Here is a 25,007-nt window from a genome sequence, read left to right on the forward strand (position 1 = left end):
ATGGACTGGCTCCCGGCAGCTTATGTCAACAACAAACGGATGTAGGCCAGGAGACTAATGACTCTGTTCAGGATAATAATTACGCAGAACTGTGAGTGTCACGTCAGAATGCATATGCTGTCTGTTGTTAAATGCAAAAAAAAAAAAAGAAAAGAAACAAAAATCATATATGTGTGTGATCGTCACCGTGTAAAATGAAATAGTCACAGAATAAGAGCATGTACCTAACTGCCTGTGGACGGAGTCCTGGGTGCCTCCTTCCTTCCGTGTCCCTTTCTGTGCCCGCGCACCTCTACAACCTGAGCCATACAGTGGGGACCTCTGTGGAGCCAAGGTTGTGGCGAGGAGACTTTCACAGAGGGAGGTGGGAAAGGAAAATGACCTGATTTTGGAATCTCACCCTGCCACCTGCTCCCACTGACACAGTGGCGTGTTCCTCTACATTTTCCAGCCCTCAGTTTCAGAGAGAGAGAGAGAGAGAGAGAGAGAGAGAGAGAGAGAGAGAGAGAGAGAGAGAGAAAGAAAAGAAGAAGAAGAAGAAGAAGAAGAAGAAGAAGAAGAAGAAGAAGGAGGAGGAGGAGGAGGAGGAGGAGGAGGAGGAGGAGGAGGAGGAGGAGGAGGAGGAGGAGGAGGAATAGAGAACAGAAAGGCCTACTTCACACATGTGCAAAGGGATGTGAGAGCGGTTCTGAGCATGTCACAGATGAAAAAGGAGGAGAGAGGGAGCAGGTTTTCAGAAAGGATGGCGCTGACATGTAGACAGGACACCAGAATCTATCGAGGCCATAAGTGAGCACCAGAGTTTGGAGGAAGAGAGAACAGTGGGAGTGGTAACGGAGGTAGGTGGGCTCCTATTCTCACCCTGTGCCTGGAAGGGGCCTCTGGATGACAGGAGGGAGGAGGAAGGAGTCCCTTGTGTCTCAGAGCCTGGCAAGATGAGCAGGTTCCTGGTACCCTGGGCTCCCTGGGCAATGACCACAACCCTGCTGACTGAGAGTCTTCTCCAACCAGCTGTGATAGGCAGTTAGGCAGACATGAGCAGAGCAAGGAACACAGCTTGGGCAAAGAAGGTCACCAGGGCAAAAAGCCCAGGTGCCTAGCAAGGGGCAATATTGGGAAAACAAGGACCTCACCCCCAGGATAACCCACCCCCTGTCCCCCCGGCATATGGCTGGTCATGCAGCATTCTTCCCTACGGATATCATCTAGGCCTCAGCTGTATTTCAGATCCCAGCCCAGACAAAGAGCAAAACTCAGACAAGTGATGCCATGGCTACCTCAGGACCCCCTGCCCAGGCACTGACCAATCAGTGGAGACCACGACCCTGAAAGAATGCAGCTGGAAAGCTGATGAATATTTTATTGAGACCCTCCCCTGAGTCCTCCCCAATGATTCCCACCTGCAAGAGGGAGATAAGTCCCCTCCCTTCTGGGGAGCACGCCCCAGACATTCCCTTTCCCATCTTCTTCCCCTACAGGCGTTACGCTCCCAAACTCTAAGGGAGCCCAGGAGAATTGCAACCAGGGGAGCATCGGGCAGCGGAAGGCTAATCCCCTGAGCCTGTCTCCAATCCGCTCTTTGCCCTGACTTCCCAGTGAGCAAGAGCAGCCCAACCTGGGCTCTCCTGCCGCTTCCATGTTGAGCCCTTCCTTACCTCGCTGTCCTGGCTATGCTTTTGCTGCGGCCAACAAATCCTTTGCTTGCTGTGCTGCACGTTGTCTCTTGATTGAATTCATTCCTACAAGAAGCTAACAACCGAGGTCTCTGCATCTCCCAGGTCACAGAAAAATTGAAAGCAAACACTATCTGATTAGGATATTGTTGACATTTTTAAATATATATATATTTTATTGATTTTTCACAGAGAGGAGGGGAGAGGGATAGAGAGTAAGAAACATCGATGACAGAGAAACATCAATCACCTGCTTCCTGCACACTCCCTACTGGGGATTTGTCCACAACCAAGGTACATGCCCTTGACCGGAATCAAACCTGGGACCCTTGAGTCTGCAGGCAGACACTCTATCCACTGAGCCAAACTGGTTAGGGTTAAGAGTGCCAATCTTTTTGCAGCCCCATGTGAGGTGGGGGAAATAGACAATGAACAAATGCATAGAAAACAAAACATGATACAGAGTTGATACAGGAATTTTAGGGTAACATAGGACAGGTTTAGGAAATTTAGAAATTTTTAAAATGAAGGGGACCATGGAGGAAGCACAGGGCTGCAGAGAAGCAGAAGGTATCTTTCCATAGAATGAGGGAGCTGGGAACAGAAAAAGGTCTACATTTACAAAATAAAGGGAAGGAAGCCCTTCATCCAGAAGGAGAAGAATAAAGCCCAAAAGGAATAGGAAAACAATAAGGAAGGAAGGGGGAGAGAACCTCACATGTCTCATGTGAGACTCCACCTTTGAGCCCAGGAGTTACTATAGTAACCAGTCTAAGGGTCTAGTGACCAATCAGAGGGGATATCAAGACACCAGGATCTGCAGTCTTTATAAGCCACAGGGAAAAGGAACTCAGTGGGACCCTTTCCCCCTCCCCATGTGTGAGTCTACATGTTCTTCAATAGATCTTCTCCTTTGCTATACCGCTTTCTATCCATGGGTTCATTCTTCGATTCCGGGAGACAAAGAATCCGGGTTCCAGTCCAAAAATTCCGTTTCAGCGTTAAGTGCTATAATGAAATATCAGGGATGGCAAGAAGAGCTACCCCTGGAGACAGGGAAAGGTTTATTGGTTAATTTGGATTCCACATGGAGATTCAGCTCAGAATTAGATTTGGAATTGATGGTTTGTGATCCAATTCCAGACTTGCAGTGAAATCTGTATATGACATCGAGGTCTACCTAAAAAGACTCTGGCAGTGGGGACAACAACAACACAGAAACTTTAAACCAGAAAGGAAACCTGCAGGTGACATGAGATGAAGGGACTCCATGGATCATTAACTCACCAGCTCAGCAACTGCATCAAAGACACTGCCCATCACCATCACTTTGTCTCCGTTTTCCATCCCCAGAGCTATGGCTCTATCCCCCGGGCACTTCCCTCCCCAGTTCTGGGAGGGCTGCCTCCCTTCCAGAATTTACACCCAGAAGGGACCCTGTCTAACAGAGTCGAGGAGAACTCTTCTCCTGCCTCACTTGGGGAAGAGGAGAGCAGTTCCCTGAAGTAACCCAGGGGTCTTCCCCTCCCTCCTCGTTGGTCAACATTGTATCACATGTTTATTTATAAGCCAATCCCTGGACAGAAGACATTCCCCTTCCATGCCTAAGCCCCCCTCCCCCCACCACTTGGTGCAGTAAAGTTCATTTGTGGTCACATGAGCACAGCAGGTTGTCCAAAGGAAATCAAGGTTCTGACAAGTGGCAGAAGGAGTGCATGCTGGGTAGGCAACACCAATGTCTATGATGGGTCAACTTGTGGGACCGAGGTAGAATTGGATTAATGATTTGAACTGAGATAGCACATGGGCTCACACTAAGGAATGAAACATATTTGGGGTCTGAGTTAGAAGTGAGGGTCAATTCCACCCTTAGGAATCAGCCGTCTAGTAGTCATCTGACAATGGTTCCTGTGTTACTCCATGCAAATGATAAGTCCTACCTCGGTCTTCAATCCCTGTGTCTTCCAAATCCTCTGAGGCCTCTTAACCAATCCCCCACCCTTGTCCCTCTGATTCTTTCAGCTCCAACAAAAAAGTCTTCCCTGCTAGAACATTCTAGGTTTTCCTCCTCTTCTCACCTGCCCGTCACTCTGCCCAGGACTCACGGCTCCCAAGTAGCGACAGGAATCCATCTACCACCTCCTACAAGATTTTGTTCGAATGTCCTCTTCACCTGGGGTCTTTCAAACCACCTTTCCCAATATTATAACTGCAGGGGTTGGTGAGATCAAAGGGAACCAATAATTTCCTGGGCATCCTCTGGTCTTATTTTTCTCTATAGCACTCACTGCCACGTAAAAAACAGGAACCTGCCCTAACCAGTTTGGCTCAGTGGATAGAGCCTCGGCCTGCGGACTGAAAGGTCCCATGTTCGATTCCACTCAAGGGCATGTACCATGGTTGTGGGCACACCCCAGTAGGGGGTGTGCAGGAGGCAGCTGATCAATGTTTCTGACTCTCTGTCCCTCTCCCTTCCTCTCTGTAAAAAATCAATAAAATATATTTTTTAAAAAAACAACAACCTATGAATGTGAAGTTCTTCTTTCCTTACTTAAGGTCTCCACCCACTGGAATGTGGGGCTTAGGGATGGAATTTCGCTGTTTTGAGGAATCTGTGCCCTCAGAGGCCAGAACAGATTCTGGCTCAGAGTCAATGCGCAGTAGATGCTTCAGGAATGAATACAATGAGGAAAGATGAAAATGCAAAGAAATTCATCCCACCATCATTGTAAAGAAAGCGATTGAAAGGCACTTCAATGTGAAAGAGTGACATAAGTCAGACGACAGCTATAGTGTAGAATAATGGTAGGAGTAATCATTCTAAGAGAAGCAATTGCCCAAGACTTTTTAAATTTATTTTTTAACTTTTAGTTGTTGTTGTTAATCCTCACCCAAGGATATTTTTTCATTGGTTTTTAGGGAGAGTGGAAGAGAGAGGGAAAGACAGAAACATCAATGTGAGAGAGACACATCGATTGGTTGCCTCTTGCACGAGCCCCGATCAGGGCCCAGGCTGGGGAGGAGCCTGTGACCAAAGTACATGCCGTTAACTGCAATCAAACCCAGGACATTTGGTCTGCTGGACAAAGCATATTAATGAGCTGGCTAGGGCTCTTTAAGACTTTTTCTGGAGTAAATAAAATGTCCTATAATATTCAGACTTTTTTGTTAGACATTCAGATGATGTACAGAAATCAAAGTATAATAAGTGAAAAAAGTACATATTTAGTAGGTGGAGTTAGGAAAACCTTCCTTTAGATTCGTACCCCAATATTATAGTTAGGTTCAGGCCTAAAGACACGTCTGGGATTCAGCCTGACAAGTTCCCACAAGCTGCTCAGAGTCACGGGATAAGGTCTAGGCCACCCCTGAGAGGGGCTGAGGGCAAGAAAAGTGGCCACAGAGGAGGACCCAGGGCACAGTCCATCCTTGACTCCTGCTCCTGCCCCTCAAGGCTAGTTCCTGGTCACACCCTTCGTAGATGCCACCAGGGAGCTGGGACATGCTGGAGCCAAGGCCCTGACCTGGCCTCAGGAATGAGGGTGGAGGAGAGTGCGGGCATATGGGTTTAGCAGCCTCCGGGTGCCAGATAAGAGCAAATGCAGGTAAGGTAACCCCAGAGCTGGGTTCGCTGAACTCCAGGACCCTGAGAGTTGGAGAGGGGCGGGTGGCTATAAGAGGGCCACTCTGCACAGGGCTGGGCACGGTTGAATCCCAACGCAGACTGAAGACCAGACCAGACCAGACCAGACCCCTGCAGGTGAGAGGAAATCCCATGGGGGGTGGGGCAGGTGCATCTGGACGGACAGCTCGCTCCTCCTCTTGAGGGCAGAGCAGTAGAGGCCCAATATCTGGTTGTGAGAAGGAGGGGCTAGAGGTTTGGAGTTTTGGGTCTTTTACCTTAAAGGAACTTGGGACATAGAATTAAAATGGGGAGGGACAGAAAGCCCGATCATTAGGTTCATCTGCGTGGAAGGCTGTCTCTGGCCTGGACTTGTGGGTCTAGAGGGAGCAGGTGGGTACAGGCTGGGCTCCTGGGTCTGAGGGAGGAGGTGGGTGCATACTGGGGCTCTGTGTCTGAGCGGGGAGGTGGAGGGCTCCTGGATCTGAGCAAAGGGAAAGGACCTGGACACCAGGAGTCCTGCTTCCTGAACTCTCTGTCTTTCCAGTCTCAGCACAGAAGGCCCCTCCTCCGTGGCAGCCACAGAGGCTCAGACAGGACACATGGAAGGTCCCCTGACCCAGCCCCTGCTGCTCCTACTGCTGTCCTTCGCCCTGGGATCTGCTGGACAAGAAGGTGAGGACCAGCCTGGGAGTCCTGACCTTTCCCTGGGCCTCACAGTCCCCCGCCTCCCCTCTCCAGGCCCCCTCTCTCCAAGGAGCCCCTGAGTCAGGACCCTCCCCTGCAGCAACTTCCTCCCACGGAGACCCGCCCCCTGGGCTGGGCCCCTTTCTTCCTGCTCCCTCCTGACTCCTAGGCTCTGGGTGCCCTCCAGGCTGCTTCCCGCCCTCAGTGTCTCTCTCATCAGAAGCTGGTGCTGCCTCCAAATCAGCTCCTGCCCTGAGTTTTTGAGCCACCTCCCTCCATCTCTCTCCATCTCCGTCTGCAGCTGTGTCTGCCCTGGGCTCCATGTTTGCCTCTGCCCTTCTCCATGCCTCTCTGTCTGTCTCCCTCTCCATCACTGTCTTCAGGCATCCATCTACTGTGGCCTCAGCCTTCCCCTGAGGCCCGCTACCCATGCTTTTTCCAGGTCTCCATCCAGCCCAGGATACTGGGGAGAGGATCATTAATGGAGTTCCATGTTCAAGAGGGTCCCATCCCTGGCAGGTGGCCCTATATGACAACAATGAGTTCCAATGTTCAGGCGTGCTGGTCAACCAGCAGTGGGTGCTCACTGTCGCCCACTGCCACCAGAGGTATGGGACGGGGAAGCCAGTGCCACTCCATGTCCCTTCTGGGTCCTTTTCTCTCTCTCTCTCTCTCTCTCTCTCTCTCTCTCTCTCTCTCTCTCTCTCTCTCTCTCTCTCTCCTTCTGTTGTCCTTACTCTGGGCCTATGTAACCTTCTCTTAATCACAGTGTCTCCCTCTGATCGTTACTTTTTTTTTAAGTGAGTATATTGTGCAAATGGGTAGTGATCTTCTAGTTGATGGGTGTGCCGAGAGGATGAGGGCCACAGAGTCCTTCATCCACCCCTGGTATATCAACGACACCTATTATCATGACATCATGCTGGTGAAGCTGCGCAGCCCGGCCACGCTCTCGCCCACTGTGAGCACCATCGACCTGCCGTCCAGCTGCAAAGGCCGTGGGACAAGCTGTACTGTGTCTGGCTGGGGCCTCACCACCGCGGATGCAGGTGAGGCTGCCGCTGCGACCCCAGTCACCAAGGTCCCAGCTCCCTTCTTCCTCAGGCAGCAGACACAGTGGACACACCCAAGTTTCCAGACACCGCCCCCACCATTCACTTTCGTTCTCAGACCTAGGAAACCAGACCCCTAGGCTCTGCACCGTCAGATCAGGAAGCCTGACCTTTAGACATACCTCCCCCCAGTCCCATAGTCCTTGGATCCCAGGCCTCCATCCCACAGCCCCAGGAGTTTAGAACCCCAGCCACCACCTCACCCAGAGCCAAGTGTTTAGGCTCCCAGCCATTTCCACCTTCAGACCCAGGAGTCTTGGCCTTCAGGCGCCATCTCCCTCAGACGAAAGGAGACCTGTTCCCCAGGCACCCCTCTACCCAGGAGGCGTCCAACAATGACAGCACCTTGTCCCTCCCTTGGTAGATGCCACTAGGGAGGTTGGAGCTGGAATGTGCGGGGCGCCAACGCCCTGACCTGGCCTCACGAATGCGGGTGGAGGTAGAGTGCCGGCATCTGGCTTTAGTTGCCTCCAGGTTCCAGATCAGAGCAAATGCAGGGAAGGTAACCCCAGAGCTGGGTTCACCTGAACTCCAGGACTCTGAGAGTTGGAGTGGGGTGGGTGTGCTATAAGGGACCACTCTGCACAGTAAGTTCAAACCCAGGAGTTCAGACATAGTTCCCTACCTTCCGAAGACCCGGGAGTCCAAGAAATAGGACCCTTTTCATAACCATCGTATTGGGTCACCCAGCTCCTCCTCCTTCCATGTCCAGGGTCCCCATTCCTTTATATCAGCACCCACAGGTTCACAGGACCCAGCCTCTGACTGTCCAACCACCCCCCCCCCCCAACTTCTCCAGCAGCAACAAATCCATCAGAGCTCATGTGCTCGAATGTCAACATCATCTCCTACCAGGAATGCCAGCAGTCTTACCAGTACCTGTTGAAAAAATACATGCTCTGTGCGGCTCCCCCGGACGGGCTCTCAGACAGCTGCAGAGTGAGTCCCCTCCTCCCCTGCCCTGGGTTCGGCTTCTTCTCAGCCCAGGCCTGTCTCCCTCTCCGTCCAGTGCCCCGGGGCCTGACCCTGGTGCTGAGCCTTCCCTCACACCTTACCAGCCCCACTTTCCTGGCTCTGTCTACTCAGTTCTCTGCCCAGGTGAGGGTGGGAACCCACGGGTGCCTGTGTGGCCTTGGATAGAAACTGGGGGTGGGAATGGGACTGGGAGTATGAGGAGGGCACTGAGGCACTGGCTACAAGCACAAGCTTTAAGGGCACACCAACAGCTCAGTGACCAGGAAATATCATATTCCCATGAAATTTTAAAAAAATTATCCATGATGAGCAAAGCATCAGAATTTTCAACAAAAAAGCAACCAGAATGGGCTGGATTTCCCGTTGGCTTTGGGCTTCTATGTGATTCAGAACAGCACGGTAATGACCCTGTCTTTATCTAAAACTGGAATACCGCCCTAGCAGGATTGGATCAGTGGATCCAGCATAGCACTTCGGACAAGAGGGTCCCAGGTTCGATTCCAGTCAAGGGCACATGCCCAGGTAGCAGGCTCAATGCCCAGTAGGGGACGTGCAGGAGGCGGCCAATCAATGATTCTCTCTCATTGTCCTTTCTATCTCTTTCTCCCTCTCCTTACTTTCTGAAATAAAGAAAAAATTAAAAACAAAAAACTGGAAAGCAGGTTCCTCATGGATTTTTTTTCATATTAAATTTGATTTTTAAAATATGCCTTAAAATGTTTGTTGCAGTCACTGAGATGCGCCTGCGGCTCATGCCCTGCTTCTATGTCTGTGTATCTGGTTCTAATTCTGAAGAAAGAAGGAGCCCCTCCTCTTTGTTCTCCCTTCCTCATCTCTGTAGCCTCCTCTCTGACTCTCAGAACCAGCTCCCCTTATCTCTCCTCACAACACACTTCTTTTTATTTCTAATATTTTTATTTATTGCAGAGAGGTAGGGGTAGGGAGAGAGAGAAACAGCAATGATGACAGAGAATCATTGATTGACTGCCTCCTGCACGCCCAGCACTGGGGATCAAGCTTGCAACCCAGGCATGTCCCCTTGACTGGAATCTAACCTTGGACCCTTCAGTCCTCAAGCTGATGCTCTATTCACTGAGTCAAACCAGCTAGGTCCTCACACCTCATTTCATTTTCTGGTTCCCTCTGTGTTCGGTCTTGTGATCTCTATCTCTCTCCCCCTCCCTCCCTCCCTTCCTCCCTCCTTCCTCCCCCTCCCTCCCTCCCTCCCTGTCTTCCTCTCTCCAGCCTCTGTCAATTTTTTTTAACTTTCTCCATCTCTGCCTCATTCCTTACCCCAAACTTTCTGCTTCTCTGTCTCCTTCATCCTTCCCTTTCTTCTTCCCTCCATCCTTCTCTCTCTCTCTTTCATCCTTTGCCTCTTTGTACCCCCACTATCTTGCTGACATCTGCACTCTAAGCTTTCAGGGGTGGTGAAATGGTGTGTTTTAGGAAGAGAGGTGATGGGACAAGGTTGAATGTCCTAAAAAATGGGGGGTTCCCTCTGGTCCCCCACTGAGGACCTGATTCATAATTCTGCAAACTGCGCAGGGACACAGAGTCGCAAACTAGGGACAGTCCCGCACTTGGTTTAACGCACTCGATTTTCTTAAACTTCCTATATTTGAACCTAGTGATCTGAACTTTTATTTTGCACTAGAGCCTGTAAATTAGGGCATTGGTCCCGCCTCTGGTTTCCAGGACTACCCTGTCCCCCATCCCTGGGGAAGGCAATGTATAGGATTCCCTGGAGGTAATACTTCCTCTCCCAGGGGCTTGACAAATAAATGGGGCTCTGATTCCTTGAAGTCCCACCCTCTCCCTGTGATTGACTAGGGCTCAAGCCAATGTCTTCCAAAAACATGGTTGGTCCTCTCCTTGATAGCATTCATTCCTGCTCCACCATAGGTCCGCAGAGACAATGAGTCTCTTCCCATTGGCCAGGTGGTAGGCTGTGTTCTGGTGGGATAAAGGCCTGATAAGCCTGGTGTCTGTGGGACCTCATTGCTGGTTATTTTGAAATCAAAGCTAATCTGCTCTCTCCCCTCCAGGGTGACTCCGGGAATCCGCTGATTTGCGAAGGTTCCCTGCAAGGCCTGGTGTCCGCCGGCTATATCCCTTGTATCCCGCCCTTTAAGCCAGTGATATACACCCGCATATGCATGTACCGCAAATGGCTGTATGATACCATGAAAGCCAATTCCTAATCTCTCCACCCTTTCATCCTTTGTCCCTATGCCCTGAACAGGGCCTTCCCAGAAATAAAGACAGTCCTGACTTGCAGCCATATTTGACTGTATCATTTTCAAAGTCGTATGAAACCGTCAACAACATTCTAATAAAAATTTGCAAAAACCTATGAGCTAAACATAAAACACAAAAACGTCGGTGCTGGTGAAGATGCGGGCAGCCTCCCGCTGTGTTATCCAGCAGAAGTAGAGAACAATTTTTATGACACAAGGTTAAAAAGGTGAGCCCACAAGGTAAGGCAAGATGAGTCTGGAATCTCATTCATCGCTTTTGACCTAGAAATTCTGGTCAATCTGAAACGTGGGCAAGGTTTGAATTCATTACAACATTGTGGGGAACCGGCACGGCCATGGCATACTCAGCCCCAGGGAGCCTTATGTGCCATGCCAGCTCAGCCTGGGTCAGTGACCCTGAGTGGGGGCAGTGAAAGGCTTAGAAAAGACAGACAAGAGAATGAAAGCTGGGTCTTGGTGGGACGCTGCCCTCTTGGGTGGAGAGAGACAGTGTCAGTGCCCACAAGCCATGTATTTATTTTATAGCAGATGCCAGGAGGCAATGTAAGGGCATGTCAAGATGGTTACAACATTCTCATGGGTTTCAATCCCACTCTACTACATGCACCTGAACTCTATCAAGCCCACATCACTCAGGCACGTGGGGCCACGTGTTCGGGCCATAGGTTCAAACTCACAACTGCAGCTGGGGCTATAATTGTGCTGGGAGGGACTTGCATGTGGCCATGAGAGGACTGTGCCCTCTCCTCAGTCCAAGGCTTGAACCTGTGCGGACACTGTAGCTGCACCCCACACAACATTATCTGTCATAGCAAAACAGTGGAAATGCTGAACCTCTCCCGAATTATTCCATGGCTTATGTCTACAACAAACGGATGTAGGTCAGGAGACTAATGACTCTGTTCAGGATAATAATTATGCAGAACTGTGAGTGTCACATCAGAATGTGTATGCTGCCTGATGTTAAATGCAAAAAAAGAAACAAAAGTCGTATATGGATGCAATCGCCACCGAGTAAAATGAAATAGTCACAGAATAAGAGCATCTACCAAACTGCCTGTGGACGGAGTCCTGGGTGCCTCTTTCCTTCCGTGTCCCTTTCTGTGCCCGTGCAATTCTACAACCTGAACAATACGGGTGGGGACCCCTAAGGAGCCGAGGTTGGGGCAAGGAGACCTACTCAGAGGGAGGTAGGAAAGGAAAATGAAACCGATTTTGGAATCTCACCCTGCCTCCTGCTCCCACTGACACAGTGGCGTGTTCCTCTACATTGTACAGCCCTCAGTTTTCCCCACTCATAAAATGAGAGAGAGAGAGAGAGAGAGAGAGAGAGAGAGAGAGAGAGAGAGAGAGAGTTAGAAACATCGATTAGAGAGAAACATGGATTAGCTGCCTCCTGCACACTCCCTACTGGGGATGTGCCCACAACCAAGGAACATGCCCTTGACCGGAGTCGAACCTGGGAACTTTAAGTCCACAGGCTGACGCTCTGTCCACTAAGCCAAACTGGTTAGGGCTATGAGTCCCTATCTTTATGCAGCCCCATGTGAGGTGGGGAAATAGAAAATGAACAAATGCATAGCAAACAAAACGTGATACAAAGTTGAAACAGGAATTTTAGGGGTAAAATAGGATAGGTTTAGGAAATTTTTAAAATGAAGGGGACCATGGAGGAAGCACAGGGCTGCAGAGAAGCAGAAGGTATCTTTCCATAGAATGAGGGAGCTGGGAACAGAAAAAGGTCTACATTTACAAAATAAAGAGAAGGAAGCCCTTCATCCAGACTGAGAACAAGAAAGCCCAAAGAGAATAGGAAAACAATAAGGAAGAAAGGTGGGGGCGGCGGGGGGTGGGAGAACCTCACTTTTCCCATTTGAGACTCAACCTTTGAGCCCAGGAGTTACTATAGTAACCAGTCTAAAGGAATAGTGACCAATCAGAGGGGATATCAAGGAACCAGGATCTGCAACCTTTATAAGCCATAGGGAAAAGGAACTCAGTGGGACCCTTTCCTCCTTCCCACATGGGAGTCGGTTCTGTGGGACTCTTTCTCTCTCCACACGTGGGAGTCTACTTAACCTTCAATAAATCTCCACCTTTGCTATACCACTTTCTGTCTGTGGGTTCATTCTTCGATTCCAGGAGACAAAGAATTTGGGTTCCAGTCCAAAAATTCTGTTTCAGAGTTAAGTTCTATAATGAAAGGAGATGGCAAGAAGAGCTACCCCTGGAGACTGGGAAAAGCTTGTTGGTTAATTTGGATTCCACATGGAGATTCAGCTCAGAATTAGATTTGAAACTGATGGTTTGGGATCCAAATCTAGACTTGCAATGAGATCTGAATATGATGTCGAGGTCTACCTAAAAAGACTCTGGCAGTGGGAGCAACAGCAACACAGAAACTAAACCAGGAAGGAAACCTGCAGGTGACATGAGATGAAGGGGCTCCATGGAGCATTAACTCACCAGCTCAGCAACCTCCTCAAGACACTGACCATCACCAACACTTTCTCTCTGTTTGTCCATCCCCAGAGCTATGGCTCTATCCCCCGGCCACTTCCCTCCCCAGTTCCGGGAGGGCTGCCTCCCTTCCAGAATTTACACCCAGAAGGGACCCTGTCTAACAGAGTCAAGAAGAACTCTTCTTCTGTCTCACTTTGGGAAGAGGAGAGCAGTTCCGTGAAGTAACCCAGGGGTTTTCCCCTCTTCATTGGCCAACATTGTATCACATGTCTATTTATAAACCAATCCCTACACAGCAGAAATGAACCTCCCTGCTTGGTGCAGTAAAGCTCATTTGTGATCACAATGAGGAGAGCAGGTTGTCCAAATGAAATCAAGGTCCTGACAAATGGCAGAAGGAGTGCATGCTGGGTAGGCAACAACAATGTCTATGATGGGTCAACTTGTGGGACCCAGGTGGAATTGGATTAAAGATCTGAACTGAGATAACACATCATGGACTCACACTGAGGAATGAAGCATATTTGGGGGTCTGAGTTAGAAGTGAGGGTCAATTCCACTGTTAGGGATCAGCCGTCTAGTAGTCATCTGACAATGGTTCCTCTGTTACTCAATGCAAATGCCAAAGTCCTACCTTGGTCCTCAATCCCCCTGTCTTCCTAATCCTATGAGGCCTCTGAACCCATCCCCCACCCTTGTCCCTCCGATTGATTCAGCTCCAATAAAAAAAGTCTTCCCTGCTAGAACATTCTAGGTCTCCCTCCTCTTCTCACCTGCCCGATGCTCTGCCCAGGACTCACTGCTCCCCAGAAGCTACATGAATCCATCTACACCTCTTACAAGATTTTGTTCAAAAGTCCTCTATACATGGGGTCTTTCCAACCAACTTTCCCAATATTATAACTGCAGGGGTTGTTGACATCCAAGGGAACCAATAACCCCCTAGGCCTCCACTGGTCTTATTTTTCTCCATAGCACTCACTGCCACGTAAAAAACAACCTATAAATGTGAAGTTCTTATTTCCTTACTGAAAGTCTCCACCCAATGAATGAGGGGCTTTGTGACTGAATTTTGCAGTTTTGTGGAAGCTGTGCCCTCAGAGGCCAGAACAGATTCTGGCTCACAGTCAATGCTCAGTAGATTCTTCATAAATGAATACAATGAGCAAAGATGAGAATGCAAAGAAATTCATCCCACCATCATTGCAATGAAAGCGATTCAAAGGCACTTCAATGTGAAAGAGTGACATAAGTCAGAAGACAGCTATAGTGTAGAATAAAGGTAGGAGTAATCATTCTAAGGAAGCAATGGTCCAAGATTTTTTAAATTTATTTTTAATTTTTTTATTGTTGTTGTTAATCCTCACCCAAGGATATTTTTCTATTGAATTTTAGGGAGAGTAGAAGAGAGAGGGAAAGACAGAAACATCGATGTGAGAGAGACACACTGATTCGTTACCTCTTGCACCAGCCTTGATCAGGGCCCGGGCTGGAAGGAGCCTGCAAACAAGGTATATGCCCTTAACCAGAATCAAACACAGGACCCTTTGGTCTGCTGGCCAAAGTGTTATTCACTGAGTGGCTGGGGCTCCTTAAGACTTTTTACAGAGTAAATAAAATGTCCCATTAGATAATGTTCAGACTTTTGTGTTAGAAATTCATACGATGTATAGAAATCAAAGTATAATATGTGAAAAACAGGACATATTTAGTAGGTGGAGTTAGAAAGCCTTCCTTTAGATCCATACCCCAATATTAGGGTTGGGTTCAGGCCTAAAGACACGTCTGGGATTCAGCCTGACAAGTTCCCACAAGCTGCTCAGAGTCACGGGATAAGGTCTAGGCCACCCCTGAGTGGGGCTGAGGGCAAGAAAAGTGGCCACAGAGGAGGACCCAGGGCACAGTCCATCCTTGACTCCTGCTCCTGCCCCTCAAGGCTAGTTCCTGGTCACACCCTTCGTAGATGCCGCCAGGGAGCTGGGACATGCTGGAGCCAAAGCCCTGACCTGGCCTCAGGAATGAGGGTGGAGGTAGAGTGCGGGCATATGGGTTTAGCAGCCTCCGGGTGCCAGATAAGAGCAAATGCAGGTAAGATAACCCCAGAGCTGGGTTCGCTGAACTCCAGGACCCTGAGAGTTGGAGAGGGGCGGGTGGCTATAAGAGGGCCACTCTGCACAGGGCTGAACACAGTTGAATCCCAACGCAGACTGAAGACCAGACCAGACCAGACCCCTGCAGGTGAGAGGAAACCCCATGGGGGGTGGGGCAGGTGCATCTGGAGGGACAGCTGGCTCTTGCTCTTCAGGGCAGAGCAGTAGAGGCCCAATATCCGGTTGTGAGAAGGAGGGGTTGGAGGTTTGGAGTTTTGGATCTTTCACCTTAAAGGAACTTGGGACATAGAATTAAAATGGGGGAGAACAGACAGCCCGATCATTAGGTGCATCTGCGTGGAAGGCTGTCTCTGGCTTGAACTTGTGGGTCTAGACGGAGCAGGTGGGTGTAGACTGGGGCCTCTTGGGTCTGAGCGGGGAGGTGGGGGCTCCTGGGTTTGAGCTAAGAGGAAGGACCTGGAGACCAGGAGCCCTGGTTCCTGAACTCTCTGCCTTTCCAGCCCCAGCACAGACGGCCTTTCCTCTGTGGCAGCCACAGCGGCTCAGACAGGACACATGGCAGGTCCCCTGCTCCAGCCCCTGCTGCTCCTACTGCTGTCCTTCGCCCTGGGATCTGCTGGACAAGAAGGTGAGGACCAGCCTGGGGGTCCTGCTCCTGCCCTTGGGCCTCACAGTCCCCCACCTCCCCTCTCCAGGCCCCCTCTCTCCAAGGAGCCCCTGAGTCAGGACCCTCCCCTGCAGCAGCCTCCTCGCATGGAGACACGGTCCCTGGGCTGTGTCCCCTCTCTTCCTGCTCCCTCCAGACTCCTGGGCTCTGAGTGGCCTCCAGGCTTCTTCCCGCCCTCAGTGCCTCTCTCATCAGAAGCTGGAGTGACCTCCAGACCAGCTGCTGCCCTGAAATTCTGAGCAGGCTCCCTCTGTCTCTCTCCATCTCCATCTACAGCTGTCTCTGCGCTAGGCTCGGTGTCTGCCTTTGCCCTTCTCCACGTCTCTCTGTCTGTCTCTCTCTCCATCGCTGTCTTCAGGCATCCATCTACTGTGGCCTCTGCCTTCCCCTGAGGCCCGCTACCCACGCTTTTTTCAGGTCTCCATCCAGCCCAGGATACCGGGGAGAGGATCATTAATGGAGTTTCATGTCCACGAGGCTCCCATCCCTGGCAGGTGGCCCTGTATGACAACGATGAGTTCCATTGTGCAGGCGTGCTGCTCAACCAGCAGTGGGTGCTCACCGTCGCCCATTGCCGCCTGAGGTATGGGACAGGGGAGAAAGCGCCACTCCATGACTCTCTCTAGGTCTCTCTCTTGGTCTCTCTCTCTCTCTCTCTCTCTCTCTCTCTCTCTCTCTCTCTCTCCTTCTATCCTCCTAACGCTGGGTCCATGTACCCTTCTCTCAATCACAGTGTCTCCCTCTGAACGTTACTTTGTTTTTTTTAAGTGAGTATATTGTGCAAATGGGTAGTGATCTTCTGGTTGATGGAAATGTCCAGCGGATCTGGGCCACACAGTACTTCGTCCACCCCCGGTACAACAACAGCAATTATAACCATGACATCATGCTGGTGAAGCTGAGCAGCCCGGCCACGCTCTCACCCACTGTGAGCACCATCGACCTGCCGTCCAGCTGCAAGGACCCTGGGACAAGCTGTACTGTGTCTGGCTGGGGCGTCACCACCGGGCATGCAGGTGAGGCTGCCCCTGCGACCCCAGTCACCAAGGTCCCAGCTCCCTTCTTCCTCAGGCCGCAGACATAGGGTACACACCCAAGGTTCCAGACACTCCAACCCTCAAACACCTCCTTTCTCACACCCAGGAAACCAGACCACCAGACAGCACCATCAGATCAGGAAGCCTGACCTTTAGACATACCTCCCCCCAGGCCTCCATCCGTAGACCCAGGAGTTTAGAACCCCAGTCACCACCTCACACAGAGCCAAGTGTTAAGGCTCCCAGACGCTTCTACCCTCAGACCCAGGAGTCTTGGCCTTCAGGCGCCTTCTCCCTCAGAGGAAAGGAGACCTGGTCCCCAGCTCCATTCTACCCAGGAGGTGTCCCTCAAAGCCAGCACCTCGTCCCTCCCTTGGTAGCTGCCATCAGGGATGGTGGAGCTGGAACGTGCGGGGTCCAACCCCCTTACCTGGCCTTAGGAATGAGGGTGGAGGTAGAGTGTGGGCATTTGGCTTTAGCTGCCTCTGGGGTTCCAGATCAGAGCAAACGCAGGGAAGGTAACCCCAGATCTGGGTTCAGCTGGACTCCTGGACCCTGAGAGTTGGAGCAGGGCGGGTGTGCTATAAGGGGCCACTTTGCACAGTACGTTCAAACCCAGGTGTTCAGACACAGGTCCCTTCCTTCCAAAGACCCAGAAGTCCAAGAAATAGGACCCTTTTCATAGCCATCGTATTGGGTCACCCAGCTCCTCCTCCTTCCATGTCCAGGGTCCGCATTCTTTTACATCAGCACCACAGGTCCACAGGACCCAGCCTCTGACTGTCCAACCCCCCCCCCCCTCCCAACTTCTCCAGCAGCAACAAATCCATCAGAGCTCATGTGCTCGAATGTCAACATCATCTCCTACCAGGAATGCCAGCAGTCTTACCGGAACCTGTTGAAAAAATACATGCTCTGTGCAGTTCCCCCCGACGGGCTCTCAAACAGCTGCACAGTGAGTCCCCTCCTCCCCTGCCCTGGGTTCGGCTTCTTCTCAGCCCAGGCCTGTCTCCCCCTCCGTCCAGTGTCCGGGGGCCTGACCCTGGTGCTGAGCCTTCCCTCACACCTTACCAGCCACACTTTCCTGGCTCTCTCTACTCAGTTCTCTGCCTGGTCAGGGTGGGAGCCCCCGGGGGCCTCCGTGGCCTTGGGGATGGGCACAAAGCTGAAGGATAGAAACTGGGGGGTGGGAATGGGGCTGGGACTATGGGGAGGGCACTGAGGCACTGGCTATGAGCACAAGCTTTAAGGGCATACCAACAGCTCAGTGACCAGGAAATATCATATTCCCATGAAATATTTAAAAAATAATCCATGATGAGCAAAGCATCAGAATTTTCAACAAAAAAAGCAACCATAAATGGCTGCATTTCCCCTTTGCTTCGGGCTTCTATGTGATTCAGAACAGCACTGTAATGACCCCGTCTTTATCTAAAACTGGAATACCACCCTAGCCGGCTTTGCTCAGTTGGTCCATTAGAGGCCTACGGACTGAAGGGTCCCAGGTTCAATTCCAGTCAAGGGCACATGCCCAGGTAGCAGGCTCAACCCCATTGGGGCCATGCAGGAGGCAGCCAATCAATGATTCTCTCTCATCAATGATGTTTCCATCTCTCTCTCCCTCTCCCTTCCTTTCTGAAATAAAGAATTTTTTTTTAAAAAAACCACACACTCACACACAAAACTGGAAAGCAGGTTCCTCATGGATTTTTTTCATATTAAATTTGACTTTTAATATGCCATAAAATGTTTGTTGCAGTCACTGAGATGTGCCTGAGGCTCATGCCCTGCTTCCATGTCTGTGTATCTGGTTCTAATTCTGAAGAAAGAAGGAGCCCCTCCTCTTTGTTCTCCCTTCCTCATCTCCGTAGCCTCCTCTCTGACTCTCAGAACCATCTCCCCTCACCTCTCCTCACACCTCATTTCTTTTTATTTCTAATATTCTTATTGATTGCAGAGAGGAAGGGGGAGGGAGAGAGAGAAACAACAATGATGACAGAGAATCATTGATTGACTGGCTCCTGCACGCCATCCACTGGGGATCAAGCCTGCAATCCAGGCATGTGCCCTCGGCCAGAATCAAACCTGGGACCCTTCAGTCTGCAGGCCGATGCTCTATTCAGTGAGCCAAACCGACTAGGTCCTCACACTTCATTTCATTTTCTGATTCCCTCTAAGTTCTGTGTTGTGATCTCTCTCTCTCTCCCTCGCTCCCTCCCTCCCTCTCTCTCCCTCCCTCCTTCCCTCTCTCTCCCACCCTCTCTGCCTCTCTCTCTGGCCTCTGTCAATTTTTTTTATATTCTCCATCTCTGCCTCATTCCCTACCCCCAACATTCTGCTTATCTGTCTCCTTCATCCTTCCCTTTCCTCTTCTCTCCATCCTTCTCTCCCTCTCTTTAATCTTTTGCTCCTTGTACCCCCACTATCTTTGCTCAAATCTGCACTCTTAGCTTTCTGGGTGGTGAAATGGTGTGTCTTAGGAAGAGAGTGATGGGACAAGGTTGAATGTCCTAAAAATGGGGGGTTCCCCCTGGTCCCCCACTGAGGACCTGATTCATATTTCTGCAAACTGTGCCGGGACAGAGTCGCAAACTAGGGAGAGTCCCGCACTTGGTTTAACACACTCGCTTTTCTTAAACTTCCTATATTTGAACCTGGTGGTCCGAACTTTATTTTGCACTAGAGCCTGTAAATTAGGGCACTGGTCCCGCCCCTGGTTCAAGGACTACCCTGTCCCCCATTCCTCGGTGAAGCAATGTATGGGTTTTCCTGGAGGTAATACTTCCTCTCCCAGGGGCTTGACAAAAAAATGGGTCTCTGACATCTGGAAGCCCCGCCCCCTCGCTGTGATTGACTAGGGCTCAAGCCAATGTCTTCCAAAAACCCGGTTGGTCCTCAACTTGATAGCATTCATTCCTGCTCTGCCATTGGTCTGCAGGGACAATGGGTCTCTTCCCAGTGGCCAGGTGGTAGGCTGTGTTCTGGCAGCATAAAGGCCTGATAAGCCTGGTGTCTGTGGGACCTCATTGCTGGTTATTTTGAAATCAAAGCTAATCTGCTCTCTCCCCTCCAGGGTGACTCCGGGAATCCGCTGGTTTGCGAAGGTTCCCTGCAAGGCCTGGTGTCCTCCGGCTATTTCCCTTGTATCCTGCCCTTTGCGCCAGTGACATACACCCGCCTATGCATGTACCGCAAATGGGTGTATAAAACCATGAAAGCCAATTCCTAATCTCTCCATGCTTTCATCCTCCATCCCTATGCCCTGAACAGGGCCTTCCCAGAAATAAAGACATCCCTGACTTGCTGCCGTATTTGACTTTATTATTTTCAAAGTCACATGAAACCGTCAACAACATTCTAATAAAAATTTGCAAAAACCTATGAGCTAAACATAAAACACAAAAACGTTGGTGCTGGTGAAGATGCAGGGAGACCCCGGCCATGTTCTCCAGCGGAAGTGGAGAACAATTTTTATGACACAAGGTTAGGCAAGGTGAGTCCGGAATCTCATTCATCGCTTTTGACCTAGGAATGCTGGTCAATCCGAAACGTGGGCAAGGTTTGAATTCATCACAACATTGTGGAGACCCAGCATGGCCATGGCATACTCAGCCCCAGGGCGCCTTATGTGCCATGCCAGCTCAGCCTGGGTCAGTGACCCTGAGTGGGAGCAGTGGAGGCTTAGAAAAGACAGACAAGAGAATGAAAGCTGGGTCTCGGTGGGACGCTGCCCTCTCGGGTGGAGAGAGACAGCATCAACGCCCACAAGCCGTGTCTTTATTTTATAGCAGATGCCAGGAGGCAATGTAAGGGCGTGGTCAAGATGTTTAAAACATTCTTGTGGGTTTCAATCCCACTCCACTACATGCACCTGAACTCTATCAAGCCCACATCACTCAGGCACATGGGGCCACGTGTTCGGACCATAGGTTCAAACTCACAACTACAGCTGTTGGCTGAAATTGTGCTGGAAGGGCCCTGCCCTCCAAGCTGGGACTTACACGTGGCCATGAGAGGACTGTGCCCTCTCCTCAGTCCAAGGCCTGAACCTGTGCAGACACTGTAGCTGCGCCCCACACAACATTAGCTGTCATAGCAAAACAGTAGAAATGCTGAACCTCTCCCGAATTATTCCATGGCTTATGTCAACAAGAAACAGGTGTAGGTCAGGAGACTGATGACTCTGTTCAGGATAATAATTATGCAAAACTGTTAGTGTCACGTCAGAATGCGTATGCTGTCTGATGTTAAATGCAAGAAAAGAAACAAAAGTTGTATATGTCTGCGATCGTCACCGTGTAAAAACAAATAGTCACAGAATAAGAGCATGTACCAAACTGCCTGTGGACAGAGTCCTGGGTGCCTCCTTCCTTCCATGTCACTTTCTGAGCCCGTGCACCTCTACAACCTGAGCAATATGGTGGGGACCTCTGAGGAGCTGAGGTTGGGGCATGGAGACCTTCTCAGAGTGAGGTAGGGAAGGAAAATGGAACCGATTTTGGAATCTCACCCTGCCTCCTGCTCCCACTGACACAGTGGCGTGTTCCTCTACATTGTCCAGTCCTCAGTTTTCCCCACTCAGAGGAGAGAGAGAGAGAGAGAGAGAGAGAGAGAGAGAGAGAGAGAGAGAGAGAGAGAGAGAAGAAGAAGAAGAAGAAGAAGAAGAAGAAGAAGAAGAAGAAGAAGAAGAAGAAGAAGAAGAAGGAGGAGGAGGAGGAGCAGAGAACAGAAATGCCTACTTCACACGTGTGCAAAGGGATGTGAGAGCGGTTCTGAGCACATCACAGGTGACAAATGAGGAGAGAGGGAGCAGGTTTTCAGAAAGGATAGCGCTGGCAGGACACCAGAATCCATCGAGGCCCTGCCACAAGTGAGAACCAGAGTTTGGAGGAAGAGAGAACAGTGGGAGTGGAAACGGGGGTAGGTGGGCTCCTATTCTCAACATGTGCCTGGAGGGGGCCTCCGGAGGAGAGGAGGGAGGAGGGAGGAGTCCGATGTGTCTCAGAGCCTGGCAAGATGAGCAGGTTCCTGGTTCCCTGGGCTCCCTGGGCAATCACCACAGACCCTGCTGACTGAGGGTCTTCTCCAACCAGCTGTGATAGGAGGTTATGCAGACATGAGCAGAGCAAGGACAACAGGCCGGGCACTAGGTCACCAGGGCAGACAGCCCAGGTGCCTAGAAAGGGGAAAAATTGGGAAAACAAGGACCTCACCCCCAGGATAACCCGCCCCCCGGCCTATGGCTGGTCCAGCAGTTTTCTCCCTAGGGATAACATCTGGGCCTCAGCTGTATTTCAGTTCCAGGCCCAGAAAAAAAAAAGGAAAACTCAGACAAGTGATCCTCTGGCTACCTCAGGACCCCCTGCCCTGGCACTGACCAATAAGTGAGGACCACGACCCTGAAAGAGCGCACCTGGAAAGCTGATGAATATTTTATTGAGACCCTCCCCTGAGACCTCCCCAAAGACTCCCACCTGCCAGAGGGAGATAAGTACTCTCCCTTCTGGGGAGCAGGTCCCAGACATTCCCTTTCCCATCTAATTCCCCTACAGTCGTGACTCTCCTAAACTATAAGGGTCCCCATTGTAAGGTCTTGGGCTGGGAAAATAGGGTCTTTCCTGACCCCACCCGCTGAGTTGCACAAAACAACCCAGAACTCCGGAGCCACATCCTGCTGGACAATAGCTGCCATCCTGGGACCCACCAGATCATCCTCTTATGTTGATGGACAATAAATAACCACCCGACACTTCTCAAGATAGCCAGGGTACAGCTGCACCAACTTCCCGCTCATAAATCACCGGCCACAAGCTACCTCAGATAAACCTGATTGGTCCAACAGCAGCATAAAAAATCTCTGCCAGGCATAGGTGGGTGTGACTCCCCAGGCCTGCAACCCCAGACCGTGGGACCTCACCCGAGAGCTTCCAATAAACTCGATCTTTCGCTCTTACCCTGCTTGTCTCCGTCAATTTATTGGCTTTGGTCAGATTAAATCTTACATCTCAGATTAAACCTTACACCCATGAGAATTGCAACCAGGGGAGCATCGGGCAGCGGCAGGCTAACCCCCCGAGCCTGTCTCCAAGCCCCCCTTTGCCCTGACTTCCCAGTGCGCCAGAGCAGCCAAGCCTGGGCTCTCTTGCTGCTTCCATGTTGAGCCCTTCCTTATGTCGCTGTCCTGGCTATGCTTTTGTTGCGGCCAACAAATCCTTTGCTTGCTGTGCTGCACGTTGTCTCTTGATTGAATTCTTTCCTTCAAGAAGCTAAGAACTGAGGTCTCGGTATCTCCCAGGTCACAGAAAAAATGAAAGCAAACGCTATCAGATTAGGATATCGTTGGCATTTTAAAAAAATATAAATATTGTTGATTTTTCACAGAGATGAGGGGAGATTGATAGAGAGTTAAAAACATCCATGAGAGAGAAACATCGATCAGCTGCCTCCTGCACACTCCCTACAGGGGGTGTGCTCACAACCAAGGTACATGCCCTTGGCCAGAATCGAACCTGGGAACTTTCAGTCCGAAGGCTGATGCTCTGTCCACTGAGCCAAACCAGTTAGGGCTATGAGTCCTTATCTTTTTGCAGCAGCATGCGAGGTGGGGAAAATAGACAATGAACAAATGCATAGAAAACAAAACGTGATACAGAGTTGAAACAGGAATTTTAAGGGTAACATAGGACAGGTTTAGGAAATTTTAGAAATTTTTAAAATGAAGGGGACCATGGAGGAAGCACAGGGCTGCAGAGAAGCAGAAGGTATATTTCCATAGAATAGGGGAAGCTGAAAAGCTGCAACAGGCACATTTCCATAGAATGAGGGAGCTGGGAACACAAAAAGGCCTATATTTACAAAATAAGGGGAAGGAAGCCCTTCATCCAGAAGGAGAAGCAGAAAGCCCAAAGGGAATAGGAAAACAATAAGGAAGGAGGGGGAGAGAACCTCACCTGTCCCATGTGAGCCTCCACCTTTGAGCCCAGGAGTTACTATAGTAACCAGTCTAAGGGTCTAGTGACCAATCAGAGGGGATATCAAGGCACCAGGATCTGCAGCCTTTATAAGCCACAGGGAAAAGGAACTCAGTGGGACCTTTCCCCCTCCCCAGGTGTGAGTCCATTCTGTGGGACTCTTTCTCCCTCCCCACTTGGGAGTCGACATGTTCTTCAATAAACCTCCACCTTTGCTATACCACTTTCTCTCTGTGGGTTCATTCTTCGATTCCGGGAGACAAAGAATCGTTCCAGTCAAAAAATTCCGTTTCAGAGTTAAGTGCTATAATGAAATATCAGAGATGGCAAGAAGAGCTACCCCTGGAGACTGGGAAAGGTTTGCTGGGTAACTTGGATTCCACATGGAGATTCAGCTCAGAATTAGATTTGGAATTGATGGTTTGTGATCCAATTCCAGACTTGCAATGAGATCTGAACATGATGTCGAGGTCTACCTAAAAAGACTCTGGCAGTGGGAACAACAGCAACACAGAAAATTTAAACCAGGATGGAAACCTGCAGGAGACATGAGATGAAGGGGCTCCATGGAGCATTAACTCACCAGGTCAGCAATCTCCTCAAAGATAATGACCATCACCATCACTTTCTCTCCGTTTGTCCATCCACATAGCTATGGCTCTATCCGCCGGGCACTTCCCTGCCCAGTTCCCGGAGGGCTGCCTCCTTTCCAGAATTTACACCCAGAAGGGACCCTGTCTAACAGAGTTGAGGAGAACTCTTCTCCTGCCTCACTTGGGGAAGAGGAGAGCAGTTCCCTGAAGTAACCCAGGGGTCTTCCTCTCCCTCCTCATTGGCCAACATTGTATCACATGTTTATTTAGAAACCAATCCCTGGACAGCAGATATCCCCCCCCCCCCCCCTTGGTGCAGTAAAGCTCATTTGTGGTCACATGAGCACAGCAGGTTGTCCAAACGAAATCAAGGTTCTGACAAGTGTCAGAAGGAGTGCATGCTGGGTAGGCGACACCAATGTCTATGATGGGTGTTAACATAAAAAAACCACTGAAACCTGTAAAGAATTTTTGTGCGTTTATTTGAGCCAAACTGTCGACATATGCCGGGAAGCAGAACCTCAATGAATTGAGATAGTGCTCTGGAGAATGGCGGAGTTACATATGTATTTATACATTTGTAATCAAAGGAGGAACATAGGTGGGTGACATGAAATTCATTGGTGATGGATTAAGGAGGGGGGATAAAGCAAAGCAGGGAAACCCCTGGGATTGGATAAAAAGTAAAATGATGGACACATACTTAGGTGGGTGCAGGATCAATTAACATGATAATGAAGGAATTTGTAGTATCTGTCCTGGAGCCCAGAACATTTGGTTGTGCCCCAGGGGCTCCAGAAAAAGGGAAGTTACAAGTTACCCAGAGATTTCAAGG

The 25,007-nt window shown here is 50.2% G+C and overlaps 2 protein-coding genes across 3 annotated transcripts; both read left to right on the forward strand.

The window, feature by feature from the left end:
- LOC132217270 (kallikrein-7-like) lies at positions 1-10,344 on the forward strand. The gene is made up of 6 exons (XM_059667359.1): positions 1-41; positions 5,843-5,970; positions 6,425-6,590; positions 6,784-7,031; positions 7,894-8,033; positions 10,118-10,344. The coding sequence occupies exons 1-6, from the start codon at positions 1-3 to the stop codon at positions 10,271-10,273; spliced, it is 879 nt and encodes a 292-aa protein (XP_059523342.1). The 3' UTR covers positions 10,274-10,344.
- Positions 10,345-15,405: 5,061 nt separating this feature from the next.
- Positions 15,406-19,900, forward strand: LOC132216309 (kallikrein-7-like). 2 transcript variants are annotated; one of them, XM_059665476.1, is made up of 5 exons: positions 15,406-15,532; positions 15,989-16,154; positions 16,340-16,587; positions 17,424-17,563; positions 19,682-19,900. In XM_059665476.1, the coding sequence occupies exons 1-5, from the start codon at positions 15,460-15,462 to the stop codon at positions 19,835-19,837; spliced, it is 783 nt and encodes a 260-aa protein (XP_059521459.1). In that variant the 5' UTR covers positions 15,406-15,459; the 3' UTR covers positions 19,838-19,900. The 2 variants fall into 2 exon arrangements, with proteins under 2 accessions (XP_059521459.1, XP_059521460.1); XM_059665477.1 differs by having other exon boundaries at positions 17,427-17,563.
- The last annotated feature ends 5,107 nt before the right edge of the window (positions 19,901-25,007 follow it).

The sequence above is a fragment of the Myotis daubentonii genome, chromosome 15 (genome assembly GCF_963259705.1).
Source record: "Myotis daubentonii chromosome 15, mMyoDau2.1, whole genome shotgun sequence".
Lineage (NCBI taxonomy): Eukaryota > Metazoa > Chordata > Mammalia > Chiroptera > Vespertilionidae > Myotis > Myotis daubentonii.

Bases quoted from the DNA above. Each gene is read 5' to 3' on its own strand.
- LOC132217270 (XM_059667359.1), top strand. From the start codon at position 1: ATGGACTGGCTCCCGGCAGCTTATGTCAACAACAAACGGAT. The intron at 42-5,842 runs GTAGGCCAGGAG...CTGTCTTTCCAG, and splicing joins TATGTCAACAACAAACGGAT to TCTCAGCACAGAAGGCCCCT. The intron at 5,971-6,424 runs GTGAGGACCAGC...TGCTTTTTCCAG, and splicing joins GGGATCTGCTGGACAAGAAG to GTCTCCATCCAGCCCAGGAT.
- LOC132216309 (XM_059665476.1), top strand. From the start codon at position 15,460: ATGGCAGGTCCCCTGCTCCAGCCCCTGCTGCTCCTACTGCTGTCCTTC. The intron at 16,588-17,423 runs GTGAGGCTGCCC...CAACTTCTCCAG, and splicing joins CGTCACCACCGGGCATGCAG to CAGCAACAAATCCATCAGAG. The intron at 17,564-19,681 runs GTGAGTCCCCTC...TCTCCCCTCCAG, and splicing joins GGCTCTCAAACAGCTGCACA to GGTGACTCCGGGAATCCGCT.